This window comes from Spodoptera frugiperda, chromosome 26, assembly GCF_023101765.2.
Source record: "Spodoptera frugiperda isolate SF20-4 chromosome 26, AGI-APGP_CSIRO_Sfru_2.0, whole genome shotgun sequence".
Taxonomy (NCBI): Eukaryota; Metazoa; Arthropoda; class Insecta; order Lepidoptera; family Noctuidae; genus Spodoptera; species Spodoptera frugiperda.
Genome location: NC_064237.1, coordinates 1,655,717 through 1,670,566, shown reverse-complemented (window position 1 = coordinate 1,670,566; position 14,850 = coordinate 1,655,717). Strand labels below are relative to the sequence as shown.

At 36.1% G+C, this 14,850-nt stretch overlaps 2 protein-coding genes across 3 annotated transcripts; both read left to right on the top strand.

Annotated features, from left to right (window-relative positions):
• The first annotated feature begins 1,776 nt into the window (after positions 1 to 1,776).
• Positions 1,777 to 9,030, top strand: LOC118264550 (inactive pancreatic lipase-related protein 1-like). Of its 2 annotated transcripts, XM_050704710.1 has the most exons (3): positions 1,777 to 2,193; positions 3,684 to 3,736; positions 5,652 to 9,030. In XM_050704710.1, exons 1-3 carry the CDS (start codon positions 2,159 to 2,161, stop codon positions 6,557 to 6,559), a joined length of 996 nt encoding a protein of 331 aa, XP_050560667.1. In that variant the 5' UTR covers positions 1,777 to 2,158; the 3' UTR covers positions 6,560 to 9,030. The 2 variants fall into 2 exon arrangements, with proteins under 2 accessions (XP_050560667.1, XP_050560666.1); XM_050704709.1 differs by lacking the exon at positions 1,777 to 2,193 and having other exon boundaries at positions 3,185 to 3,736.
• A 528-nt stretch (positions 9,031 to 9,558) lies between these two features.
• On the top strand, positions 9,559 to 12,448 carry LOC118264840 (phospholipase A1 2-like). Its single transcript, XM_050704711.1, has 2 exons — positions 9,559 to 11,414; positions 11,518 to 12,448. Exons 1-2 carry the CDS (start codon positions 11,297 to 11,299, stop codon positions 12,417 to 12,419), a joined length of 1,020 nt encoding a protein of 339 aa, XP_050560668.1. The 5' UTR covers positions 9,559 to 11,296; the 3' UTR covers positions 12,420 to 12,448.
• The last annotated feature ends 2,402 nt before the right edge of the window (positions 12,449 to 14,850 follow it).

Genomic DNA, 14,850 nt, shown 5'->3' with positions numbered 1-14,850 from the left:
AACGACAAGAAGAGACATTGCATGAATATTACATAATTAATAGTTTAATGCAACCCCTATCGAACAAAGCGATAAGGTAACTCGATACTCATTAAAAACTTCGCCGGCGCAGCCTTACTCTCACGAATTACATTGCTTGCTTAGCTCGTACGTTTTGGAAGCAAGCCAATGCGACGCGGCGATCACAACGTGGTGATGCTCATCATTTTAAGTGTAGAGATGTGGTGTAATGTGTATCGATATATCGAGTATCGAGTCGATAATTACATTGTTTTCTTCGTTAAACTTAACGTTTTCATAGGAATTGTTCGTTAGGTGTTTTATGGGATAAAATGTCAGTCAGCTCATATTCTGTCTGTATACCAACTTTCGTCATAATTTTTTCAGTATTTTCAGCGTGATTGACGGATAAATATCCAAACAAACAAACTTTCACGTGTACCTATAATATAAGTGCTAGATAATAGATATATCCGGAGCTGCAGACTACCTAGTAGACGATAAGCAGGAGTAGGAACTGGGTGGTTTTTAGTTAGTAAGAATCTGACACTCCCTCTCGCCTCGCCTAAGGCGGGAGAAGTCATTGGTTGATTTTCTTACCTCAAAAAAAAAACTAGATATACATTATTATTATAGAATCACCTTGTAACTCTTTAAGTGGTAGGGAGTGGTGCACATATTCAATATACCACCCACTTTTCACCAGTGTCCCATGCAATAGTAAGTGAGTCCTACACCGGGCCCATTCCCAGATACCATGAACATTGAAGTTCTATCGATAGTTTTAGTAACATCACTATTCAAGTAGTGATGGCGTCGTCACGTGAAGAGCTCTCCACCGGCTCGGAGGGAACGTTGTTATGTTGAAGCCACCTCAGCTGAGTATATTGTACTTTTAAAATAAATATCTTAAATCATAACAATACTTTAAAATTTAACATCAAACAAAAAGGAGATCATTACTGCTCCATAATTTTTTAGACCTTTTCTGAAAGTGCCGTGAACGCTGTGGTTTTCAGTCAGTAACGTTGTGGCACTCCCTTCCACTTCCCTTAAACATGGAAGGAGCGATTTGAAGATGTTGCATCCATCCATTCCATCATATGTTGAATATTTTTCATTATAATAACAATTGCCACAGATATTAAATTCTAACAATATCGATCATTATTTTACTTTGCCTAGTACCTTTAGAAAGCAATGATGCTTCTACATCTTGGATCCTACAACTTTAGTGTCATATTAACTATTGCTCCAAATGGCTAGTTCTATCGATACGTACCACTATTTTCGTTGGTAGCATTTTCAAAAAAGACCCAATAATAATGATCTTCTTTCCAAAATACTTTCACCCAGACACCAGGTTATCTAAGTAGACTACCTCCAGAGCTCCTTATGGCCTATTACGGCATATCCATAGTGAGAACACTATCTACTCTAATCCTTATAATTAGTTTATTACCATCTGCCAGCATCCTTGGAATAAAAAATACCATTTTATCTATCAACCTACTTATTATCCCATACTATAATTGTACCTAAGTTCGTACCAAATTATTTTCAGATCCGTAATCTATATGTATAGTATGAATATACATAGGTAGTTGTTTTTGATTAAAATAATGAAGTTAGTACAATTAACTCAAATAACTCCAGATATATTTTTCCTGTTAAGTAACAATATCATTAGTCCTGTTCTGTACCTAGTGATAATGTATTTTTAGTATTATTAAACAAGTACTTATTTTAAACTGAACATAAGGAGGTTATAACTATAAGTGATATGACGTGTTTATTTTATGTGTGTACGAATATACAGTTTAAAACGTGCAGTTTAGTTTCACTGGTTATAGTTGTTTCTGGTCTAAGTGTGATTTACATATATTACAAAGAGTAAATATACTAATGTATAGCATTAGTACGGTATATGGGAAAAACCTCGCGTGATGCAACGCTTTATCGAAAAGGCCAACGGACTGAATGATGGACAAATTCTAGTGTGACGTGTCGAAAGTGCCTCATAAAGGAATTTGGGTTTGAATTTGTAAAGTAATTCTAGAACTAGATTCGTGTTCAAAATTCGGATTATTGAACATCAGCAAGCAGTGTGAAGAAGCGGTTTTGGAAACCTCCAAGTACTTCAAACTTACATAACAGAATGTTTCCTATTGTATTACTTCTATTATACAAACTGTAAGTATATACATATATATAATCTACTTAAATCGTATTTTTATCCATTATAACTACATATGAATGTGAAAATCTATTATGCGGGTTATGGAAAGGGCTATGCTCAAAGTTTCTTTGCGAGATCGAATAAATTTTGAGGAGATCCGTAAACGAACAAAAGTCATTGACATAGCTCAGTAGATTAGCAAGCTAAAGGGGCAGTGGGCAGGGCACATGGCGCGGAGAACCGTCGGTGCTATGGCAGAAAGGTTCTCGAATAGAGACCGCGTACCGGCAAGCGAAGCGTAGAACGTCCACCCATAAGGTGGACAGACGACCTGATTAAGGTCGCAGGGAGCCGCTGGATGCAGGTCGCTTCCAACCGGCCTATAGAGGAGGCCTATGTTCAGCAGTGGACGTCTTGTGACTGATATGATTATACTCATGAAATAGATCTTTTTTCCCACTTGAATCCACTGTACTCATCAGGAAGTTTAATGTGTATTACCCATGTAAAATACTAATAATAGTTTAGATAGAATTGGGTTAAAAACTGGAATTTCCTTTCACTCATGATCAAGTGATTCATTCAGTGTCTAGGTCATTTATCTGAGAGGCAATTTATATAGACATTACCGCTCGTTAGCTAGATAAGAACTTATCAGTGATTGGTCGACGCTTCAACGTAAATAACTCTGATTCGCTCGTGAATGAGAACTGCCAATGATGTAGGACGACTAATGAGGATAGTGTTAGCTATTTGATTGTGGATTAAGAAATTGAAAACATTATGTTGTTTTGTGTGTGAGAACGCAATTAGTAATATTTTGATTTTGAAAATAGCCAAAAATATATTCGATTAACATGCTTATTTTGACTAGAATAACACTATTAACCCATTTGCGTCCACTGCTGGACATAAGCATAACCAATACAACACCATTTTAACTAGCTTAAAACTACTACAATTAACGCTTATAAAAGAAATGCACGCTTCACGTCTAATCTACAAACAAAAAACAGATGTTACATGAATATTATATAATCCAAACACAACGCTCTCACTCGATAACACTTTAAACCAATGTCACATTTACTTACGCAACAATAAAATCACAATCAATACATAAAACAAATACTGAATACTACCTATTTCGTATTACAAAACGAACGTTCGTGACTTAGCTCTCATTTTTAAACTAGTGACGTTTTCGTTCACCATTCACGTAAAACAGTTAACAAATCGTCTTTAAGATTTAAATTCTAGTAGTGTTCTGTCTTCCAAAGAGACAACATCGACAAAAAAAAATAAGCGTAAAATTTTTGTGTGACCAATAATAACCTCACTTGAATTTATGAGGTCATACTGTATACAGTGTCCTACATCATTGGCAGTAAAAGAGTTGAATCATATGATAACGTTCACTGTGTAGTGTAATGTCTCCAAATATACAAATTAAAATGAAATTTCCTGTATTGTGTGTTTTTTTAATATATTTTGGTTTTACCAGAGCGGTTTTGGAGAAGTATGGACCTCTCAGCTTCGCTTTAAAGATGGTTAAATGTAAGTATTGTGTTTTTTTGTTTATATTGACTAATAATATGTAGATTAAAATGTGTTTACATTGTTGTTTTGTGTTGAAATATAATAAATACCACATGTTTGAGTCTGATATTGTAAAATTGTGTACTTTGTTAGGTAATATTTATCAAAGAAATATATAAATAATTATTTTTTAATACTTGATAATGATGTTCAACAATAGAGTTAGCGCGCGTATTTTATATAATAAGTAACTAGTTTCTGTCAGCTGCTTCGCCCGCGGTTCCGTGGGATAAAAACTGTCCTATGTGTTATTCTAGACCATAATCTACCCCTGTTCCAAATTTCATTCTATCTTTTCAATTTTAAAGCGATTGAGTAGCAAACATACACTCGAACTCAAAAACTTTCGCGTTTCTAAAAACAAGTTTTGATGAAAATAGTATAGGTAGGTCACATACGTTAATCGGAGCTGCGGATTGCCAAGCGAGTTACCGAGGCTTCGGCTCGAAAAGCAGGAATAGGAACGGGCTGGTTTTTAGTCAGTAAGAGTGTGACACTCCCTCAAACCTCGCCCAAGGCGTGAAAAGCCATTATTTTCCCCCCTCAAAAAAAGGTCACATACGTTATTTTTTCTCTTCTTTAGAATCTAGGTTGATACTCTAGAAAATAAGAGATAAAAATAAATGATGTCTTATTTACCCAAGAATTAATTTGTCCGGACAAACACATTGTGTCCTCTTTTGAGGCTATCAACAAGATTCCACTGTCCAAAAAACCTCAATTACGAACATAACTCAGAACGAATATCACTAATTATGAAATAACTGAATTTCAACCGAAATTCTTCACTAATAAGGTTACAAAACCCAAAAAAAAAATTACGACTAGCAACTTTGAAATCTGAATTGAATAAAAATGTTGACTTAGGCACTGCGCAAACTTAGACACTTTTTAATCGGTACTGAGCACGATTTGAGTGAAAGCAACTAGACACACGTATGCACAGAGAATGAATGATTTCATACTGGTGCTATACAAATCAAATATTCATCAGTAGCTTGTGTCTGACACAAGACACAAAAGTGTCCACGTCTGCGCCCTACCTTAAACGCCGCATCGAACCGTGACGGTTAGTTTTTATTGTTAAATACAGTAATATTGTGTTATACTGAGCTATGTGCACTTGTTTGTATAGGTGAGGCCTTTTTGTGGACCGTTAGTTTGAGTACAATTAGATTAAATGTATGATACAGTTCTTTTTTAAAACAATCCGAACAAAACTCACTGTTTGTGTAGCTCACTGGTTGTTCGTGTTATGGAAACACTTTTAATAAATGATTTTCTTTTCATTTTTTTGAGAGGGGAAAATTATTCGATGACTTCTCCCGCCTTGAATTAGGGAGTGTCAGACTCTGACTAACTGAAAACCATCCCATTCCTAATACTGTTTTCGAGCCGGATCAGGCATCAGCCCCATAAAATAGGAAATGAAAGTTTGTATAAAACTTTGTCAATTTGAAACCGATCGGATTAAGACTTTACTGCATAAGCATGCACGCAAGCTACTAAGAGGTAGGCATGCATTGTAGTTCTTAACACGAGCGAAGTCGCGTTGTAATAAATGAACATTTGTCAATTTGATCAACTTCGTTCGTAGATTATAGAAACCTTTACAACGCATAAGCATGCACGCAAGCTACTAAGAGGTAGGCAAGCTTTAATAATAATAGTTCTTGACACGAGCGAAGCCGTGGCAAAAGCTAGTAATAAATTAACATGACCCTTTTAAACTGTGATCACTGCACCCGCCCACCAAGGTTGTAGATTATAGAAACCTTCTTATAAAGAGGAAGCCCGTAAACCGGTAGAAGACTGTCACGAGGTTATGATGATGACGACGTATTATTAACACGATGATTATTGCTATTTACAGGTGAACACAGCAGGGACCTAAACCTCGATGTCAGCGGCATTGACGTATACTTCTACGACTTTCAAAATGACATCGCTGAGTCCTTTCCTATCAACGAAGCTGCCCAAAGAATCCTCGACTTGAAGGACCTGGACAAAGTGAAGAAGTTCTTCATGTTCGTCGGTGGTTTCAAATCACACATCAACAAGAATACAGAAGAACGAGTGAGAAACGCCTTCAGAGAATTCCCCAACAGCTACCTGATCATCATCGACCACTCAGCCTACACCAACGACAGACAGGGCAAAAAGAAGAGCTACGAACGTTCAGTGAAATACGTCTACTACATTGGTAGACAGTTGGCCCAAATGTTGGTAGGTCTCCACGAAGGAGGAATTTCGCCCAAAACTATTCACTGCATTGGCCATAGCTTGGGCAGCCAAATGTTGGCCCATGTTGGTGAGATATTCTTTGAAGCTACAGGTGAGAAGATTGCACGGATAACTGCTTTGGACCCAGCTGGCCCTTGTTTCTCGAACAGTTTGATTCAGGAGCAGATCAGGGCAGGTGTAGCAGACTATGTTGAAGTATATCATTGCAATGCTGGTGGGTTAGGCACGACCAGTGTGCTAGGCGACGTAGATTTCTTCGTGAATAAAGGAGGATCTCAACCAAATTGTGGAACTGCTTTAATTCCTGGTATCATAGACTCCTCAATTTCTGCTAAATGTAATCATAAGACTTGTGTCACGATGTGGACAGCTTCTGTAACAAATCCTGAAGGATATAAAGCGTACAAATGTGATAAATATAAGCATTTTAAAGGTGGCATGTGTTCGTTGAATGATAGAGCTATTGCTGGGTTCTGGAACCCTGGTAACGCGACCGGTGTATATTATTTTTCTACTGAAGGTTATGATTTAAGTTAGTATAATAAAGTTATGAAACTATCACAAAGTTTGAATAACAGAAAGTTGCATAAACATGCAAATAAATTAACCTTTCGCATTTAGTAATAGACCAAGAAGGTCGCCCGTCGTCTGGTGCCGCTTGAACATCCCATATATTTATATATTTATGTCGGAGTACATATCCCGTCTAAATATTTCTTTTGTATGACGTCCACCAAAAAGTTGTCTGGTAGAAATCACTATCAATGTTGAGATCGCCTTTGTGCCTAAGATTTTAATTATTATTTCGTAATTTTGTATTATTTTTTATTCTCCACAATAAAGTTTTATCTATCTATCTATTAAATATATATAATTATATAAGAATACATATTATTATTTTCTTTGATATCGTTTCCAAAGACTGAATATAAAGTCTCATAGTCAAGCTTGGATTGTAAAGTGAAAAACATAGACGCTAGGATTATTATTAATTGAAAGATAATACTAAAAAACAATACTTACAAACAAAAGTTCAAGTTCTGCAGAAACATAAAACAGCAACGTCACGCTTTTTGTCATCGAAGGGGTAGGCAGAAGTGCCGCTATACAACACCCACTTTACACCATTTATAAAACATAATTAAAAGTAAGATAATGTTAAGTAACTTAATGTTGGTTATGATCGAGATGTAATAATATTATTTCTGTATACTGATGGCTTAGTACGAGTGTATTTTACGTTTAAAAAGACGGTATCGCGTTTAGCTCTGTAATTGATTGGTTCATTGGAGCAAGCCAATCAGAGCGCCGAACACGGTAACGTTTCCATTACGTTAAACGTAAAACAAATTCATTCTAAGGGTTTCACACGAGTCTTGAAGCACGTCCACCATACACTATTATTGAGAAATAATGGGCAGGAAAATGAAAATTGTACCAACTACAACTGTAGATTATGTACCAAATAAGTAACAATTACCTACAACACCTTAATAAGTATATCGGACAATGTTCTTTGCCTAATTAAAAATAAATTGTCAACAAATTCGAACAAATTTCCCCTTGTGGTTCACAAGGGGAAATTTGTTCACAGTAATTGTTTTTGAATTATACAATTAAAATGAAATATTATGAGTATGCATTCCATATATGTATATTATAATACATGCCTTACCAAACATGTTACATATTTATTTGTTAATTACTATGTTTATTTTTGGTCACAGGGAAAATAAATTAAATTTTTGTATTTAATGTGAAATGTTTTGAAATATGCAAACCGCATTGAGCAAGCGTGGTGATTAATGCTGAAACCTTTTTCAGGTGAGAAGAGGACTTTGGTCAGCAGTGGCCAACTTATAGGCTGTTGATGTGTGTTCTGATATATGTGTAAAAGTCATTGTGATCCTTAAAAATTTCAACGTGTTTCCCAACAAAAATCCCTTCATCGTCCTTGAAATTAACCACAACAATTGCATACCACAGACTCATACCTATTGGAAATCGATCCCCATTATGTATCATTTATTTTTATGTTTTAATATGTTAGGATTAAAGTGTTAATTTTTCGTTCCTTTACTAAGTTGTCATAACTTTCGTGAGACATACTAAATTAATTATTATGTTTTTTGATTTCTCACGTAACTATTTGAAGAGGAACTCGACTAGTTTTAAACCATGCTAGACTCATATTCATGAGCAACATTGCACGACATAAGTCGCGGCGACAGTCGCGTAAATAAAGTAGAAACGCGACTGTCGCCAAAACATAATAATTAATTGTGTCGAATAATTATTCCTTAAACTAAATTGATTACCCTTAGGGCGCTTTACTCATGAAACCAATCTCAATGTCAATGCAATTTCAATCTAATAAAATGCAACTCAAGAGTAATTTCACAATATCAATCTCGATCGATCACAATTCGATTCAAGAGGAAAGGTGCTTTTCCACCATAGATGTGCTATGTAGCTATGCTACGAAGATGTGATAGTTAAGCTGTGAAACTATGGGACCGTTTCCACTAATACTAAGCTATGTAGCTGTGCTAAGAAGATTCGCCGCCGCAAAGTAGTGTGCGAGGAAGATGCGCAGCTAGAGTATGCAATGTATCTATTGGGGAAGGGAAGCCATCCATAGCACGCATCCATAACACGCATCTTTCCATATAAAAAACATAGCTTAGCTGAGTTTGTTTCCACCAGTGCTAAGCTATGTGTACCAATTAATATGATTGGTGGAAGTAAAACGCATCCATACCAACAAAGCATAGCATATCTCTGGTCTAAGCCACCTGAACATCGAACAGAAAACCTTATCGATAGTTCAACTAATGACCGCTTTATAAAAGAAGCTGTATATACAATATCTATTTAGGCTTACACGATACATTTAGATTAGTTTTTTTTTTCTAAGTGGAGACGATGTTTTTTATATCTGCTTTGTAGTGAATAAGCTAAACTTACCTGTACGTAAATAATAAATTACATTGGTTACATAAAGTTTATTATTTATTTGTTATTTTATCGCCCCTTTTTTGAGGGGGCAAAATCATCCAATGACTTCTCTTGCCTTGGGCGAGGCGAGAGGGAGTGGCAGACTCTTACTAATTAATAACCTACTAGGCAATTTGCAGCTCCGGGTCGGAAGGAGTCAGTAATAAGATGACTTCTGATATGAGGCAATTGAAAATCGGTACATACATTTACTTGAGGAAAAAAGAACATCAGAGATTTCGAAGACCACATAGAGCCATACCACTACTACGGCTGTGTCAAAAAAGTACATTTAGATATTAATAAGTATGTTATATTAAAATTTTAGACACACCAATAAAGTCTTCGTTTTTAATAAAACGTTGCCACACACTAGGATTTTCTTGTGTGTCGTGGGTGCGTTTACAAACATACAATTTCATACATGAAACCCAGACCCGAAACAACAATTTGTGGATCACACAAAATGTTGATCCGTGGAGGAATCGAAACTGCTACACGTTGCACGACAGCCATCGCCAGCGTGCAGTCAAGTGCAGTTTTAAATTTGATTCAGTAAAACGTGAATAGAAGTTTTGAACAATAATTTCACGATTTCTTTTCTTGTACAATTTGGTGTGATATCAATAGTAGCATAGTATTTCAATATGCACAAACAAAACTGTAGAAATCTGGTTTACGAGGAAACATCTGTTTCTCAAAGTCCCTGCAGTCACAAGAGACCACAAGCTTGCGCGACTATTGTAAAGGTTTTTCACACAGAATGTGGAGAAATGCTGCGTTTTACGTTACAGTAGGCTACGATGTTAAATTTGTATTTACTTGAGCGTCGAAAGGACATAATTTCAAAAATCACAGAGAGAGTCCTGCCACTATTGTGTCAAAAACTACATTTGAGTACATGCGTATTCTATGCTATATTAAAATATTAAAAGAAACAATTGCTTCTTTTTTTTATTAAAAAACGTATACCAAAACGTACCGTATAATAAACATAATATCGTCATTCCACATATTGATTTAAAATCCTCTAAAATTACATTTTTAAATACTAATAAATAATATCTAAAAATAGCAGCCAAGCAGTAGCAGGTCCAAACTACCGGTGGTTAGGGCTCCAGAGACAAAAACTTCCTCCATATTGTTATTCTTATCATGGTGATAGAATAATACAAGGGATACATAAAATATTTCTTATGTTAAATGGTTTTAATGAGCTCTATTCCACCTTTCAAGCCCTTTCGAGCCCTTAATGGAAGAAAAAGATATACATTAGAATACTGTATGGTCATCAAGATTAAGATTGTGTACCAAATATCAGAACGATCTGTCGACGGGAAGGGGATAAAATTCCAATCACGCAAATAAACGGGTCAAGCTAAATAAAACTGGGTTTTTGGCCAGCAACCTTCTTACTGCCAGGACGGCGAAGCGAAGATGTGGCCGAAGATGGAGCACACAGACTAGTTTCGGGTCTAATTACCGGATTGGGAAAAACATTGGAAATCTTCTATCTATCGAAAAAAACTCTGTTATAACACGAAGTCTAGAATAATTTATGTCCGGTGTATGGCAATAGGTTCACCCCCATTACATCAGTCTTATAAAATAACTGGTAATTTTGTAAAAAGTGGGTGCTTTATCGTAAATGTGCCACTTTGTCCATTTCTACCTACCCCTTCAAGGTTAAAACAATTGGCGATATTAAAAAACACTTATTACAACCCTACCTTATAGCGTTAATAACGATCGGACGAGGAGAATGTTAATAATCTTAAATAACCTAATTAACGTTACATACCCACACAGTTTTTTTTTTTGGGACAAGCCCGCCACAACCTCCCTTACAGCTGCAACTCCTGTAAGCCTGGATCTACAGTAGATACAACCATGAAAACACCGGAACATTGAAGTCCGGCGCGTCCCAGGGACATGAATGATTGTCTCGGATCCCGCAACGAAATAAAACAGAAGGTTAGAGGAGAAGAAAAGAAAACGATAGGTTCCACTTCCCTAGGTGAATTTAATGCAGGAGACAGAATGACTATCGTGACGTCCTATGTGTGACTGTTATACCTGCTTCCAATAATAGGTATAGCAATAGACATATAAAGTTTATGTACAGGAAAATCTAATTAAGGGAAAGTGTTATTTAATATTTGCTATATATAAAGCAAAACTCGTCCCTATTTACTCATTCACCAACGATAGACGGGAGGATACACAAGCCACCATTTTATTGGCATCGTGAAAAGAATTAAAAGACCAAAAACCAAGATGCGTGTGTTTAGTTTATATTTATTTTCGTTCATTTGTTTGAGTGGGATCACCAATATCAGCGGCGGTAAGATTGGGACAGATGTGCTGAATTGGGTTGTGGGTCTGACTACAAAGTGTAAGTATTAACTTGAAAAATAATTATTTTCAAAATTTTACTAATTGAACACATTTCACTAATGGCATATTTTACAAATTAATATATTTCTCCTCCTCAACAGGTGACGTTATAAGAAACGAGACCACGGACGTCAGTAAGCTTACAGTCCATTTTTACGATTTCCAAAGTAAGCAATACAAGTCTTCTCTTATAAATAAAGCTGCAAAAGATATCAATAAAATTGACAAAAACAAGAAGTTATATGTGTTTATCGGTGGTTTTAGAACACACATTGAACACAAGACGGCAGACCTAGCAAGAGAAACATTTAAAACCATCAACGACAGTTACCTAATTATCATCGACCATCAGGAATACACTAACGATGCTAGTTTCACACTATTTGCTTACAAAAAAGCCGTCCCTTACGTCCCCTCTATTGGGAAAGAAGTGGCAAAAATGCTGGCTCAACTCAACAAAAAAGGAATTGATGCTAAACGCATCCACGCTATCGGCCACAGCTTGGGCAGCCAAATACTGGGCTATGTTGGGCAGAATTTCTTCGAAATGACCAATAAGAGAATCGCTAGGATTACAGCTCTAGACCCGGCTGGCCCTTGCTTCTCCGACCGTCCTAGAGAGGAGCAGATCAGATCTGGTGTGGCGGATTACGTTGAAGTATATCATAGTGACTTTGGTTTTCTCGGTACAACGAGTGTGCTGGGTGATGTAGACTTCTTTTTGAACAGAGAAAAATCAGAGCAACCACAATGTAAGGAGAAATCATGGTTGAAAAAAATTAATTATGTATCACCGAAAATATGCAGCCACTCAATCTGTGTGAAAGCGTGGATGTCGACAGTTGCCCATAAGGACAGATTCGAGGCTATACGATGTGACTCATATGAATTGTTCAAAGCAGGGAATTGTTCTCGGAATGCCAAGACCAAAGCGAGCTTTTGGAATCATGGTGGTGCCAGAGGAAAATATTACATCACGACTAAAGATTTTGTGACATTTTAAAAATTACTAAGTACTTAAAAGTATATACTAAAATTTTGGTATATTAATAGGATTATTATCGATACAAAATATACGCATTAGTATTATTTAATTTAATTTAATTAATTAATCTTTATTATCAGGCTACTTTGGCCCATAGGTTTCTTTCTTCTTTCTTTCTTTCTATTATAATACAGATTATGTTAGTATATAAACTTATAACTATGTTAGTATTACTTCCTGGGGCACTTTATTTGTACGGTCGTGTGGCACTTGTCCGCGGAAGCGTCGGAACAAAGAAGCGTATTATGCTTTTATGAAATAACTAGCTTCTGTCTGCGACGTCGCTCGCGTTTTCGTGGGATGAAGAGTAGCCGATGTGTTATACCGGACCATAGTCTACCCCTGTTCCAAATGTTCACATAAACTTAGAAACTTTCGCATTTATAATATTAGTAAGTTATTTTTTTTTCGTAATTCGGTTTTTCTAGATATATTTTCTTTAGCTAATAAGTTCAACTTGTAATAGAGAAATAGAATATCCAAGTTTTGTATTCGTAAATGGAGACGCCGCAACATAAATTGTAAAATTATGTAAGATTTATAAGATTTGAAAATAAACTTTTTTTAAATATTTTATTTATTAATTCCACTCAGAACATATAAATATCCTTTCAGAATAGACCCATGCGACATTGTAGAGTAATTACTTAAAACATATACCGTAGTTTTTTATTCATCTTATAAACGTAGTGCACTGAACCGACATTAATACCTGTCTTTGTTATTATTACTGCCCGACCTGTCCTGACCAGGGGCCTTAGTCTGCTATTACAATTGTGTCAGAATGGTCGATAATTTAATTGATCAGTGCAAGAGGGACAGAGCTATACAACCTACATAGCTCCGTCCCTCTTGCACCGATCGATGATCGACCATTCTGACACAATTGTAATAGCAGACTAAGGCCCCTGTAGATGTAGTAACCATATATACAAGTAACTCGGAAGAAGTCACATTGGTACTGGGCAGGTTGGGCCTTAGTCTGCCTCAAAGTGTTCGTCATTCAACAGATTAGGAGACTCCAACTCATCAAATTAAGTGTGGGAGAGTAATGCTTCGGCACGAATGGGCCAGTTCGACCAACGTAAAACAACGCTTGTGTTGTGTTTAATCGTACAAGTGAGGTTACCGAAAGCCAAATTACCCTCCTCGTCAATTTCCCCAATCTCTGAATCCCCAACAATCCGTATATTATTCTTAAAGCGTCAAAGACCGGCAAAGCACTGGTAAAGCCTCTAGTATTACAGATTTCAATGGGCAGCACCGATTGGTGACCATCAGGTGATTCGTCTGCTCGTTTACCGGCTTATCCCATAAACAAAAACATTTTTAAATCTGATTTTAAGATAGCTTAATAAGATTGTTCTTACATCTATAGAATAATATAAAACGCTGTGTGTTGTTCGTGTGAAGAGCTCCTAATGTGCACTTAGCGCCTAGATACGACAGCTACACACTACACTTTTCTTTAAGGAAAGAGCTTTTGTTTTAAAAATGACATTATTTCTCTTTCGCGCCAAGAAATGGACAGATTGCACTTTGTGTGACGGTGACAGGGATATTTTGTGTTACCATGTGAAATATTTAGGGCATTTTTTTGCTCTTTTTTATCGTCATTGCTTTTATTGTAGTAGGAGTAATGATATCCCATGTCAATGTAAACCCAATTTTCATAATTTACGTTATAAATCCCATATAGATAATAGGGGATGAGCCTGCTATAATACACTCACTGGGTACAATTTCAAAGACCATGCTATAAACGAGTAATTTTCAATCGCAAAAGGTTAAAAGCCTTGGTAATTATAATGTAACAAGTATAGGCACACATTTAGAAATTAGACCTTTGTTTTGTTGAAAAGTTGTTTAAAAACTACTGCCTAGGAACTTCCAGTTATTGTTTTACATCGCCTATATGCAAACAAACAAATGTTTGCACACACTAGATATTGCTCCAATTTTCCATACAGGCACGATCAATAGAGGTTTTTTAACCTACAATGCCAAGTTAGGGACTAATACTACTGCATTATTGTTTTTGAAAATATCCCTGTCCATTCGAATCTACATTTACGAACGAGCTAGCTTAGCTCTATAGTTTCACCAACGGACAAGTTTGACGTTTCAAAGTTTAGTGCAAAACTAAGAAAACAGATATTATCATAATCGTTATAACTATTATAGTTTTAGTCCGTTTAGTTTGTGAAACTCTCTGAGAAAAAAATTGAGATAAATTTTCAATTTTCTGAGATAACTCAGAAAAGTTTAGCACATGAACCGCACCATGAATGCGCCCCCAGCGTGGCTTGAAACTAGTCGAATTATCTTGAAAGTTACCTGAGTAATTCGTTGAAAATAATTAATTAATTTAATATGTCTCATGAAAGTT

Bases quoted from the DNA above. Each gene is read 5' to 3' on its own strand.
- LOC118264550 (XM_050704709.1), top strand. From the start codon at position 3,610: ATGTCTCCAAATATACAAATTAAAATGAAATTTCCTGTATTGTGTGTT. The intron at 3,737-5,651 runs GTAAGTATTGTG...TGCTATTTACAG, and splicing joins CGCTTTAAAGATGGTTAAAT to GTGAACACAGCAGGGACCTA.
- LOC118264840 (XM_050704711.1), top strand. From the start codon at position 11,297: ATGCGTGTGTTTAGTTTATATTTATTTTCGTTCATTTGTTTGAGTGGG. The intron at 11,415-11,517 runs GTAAGTATTAAC...CCTCCTCAACAG, and splicing joins TGTGGGTCTGACTACAAAGT to GTGACGTTATAAGAAACGAG.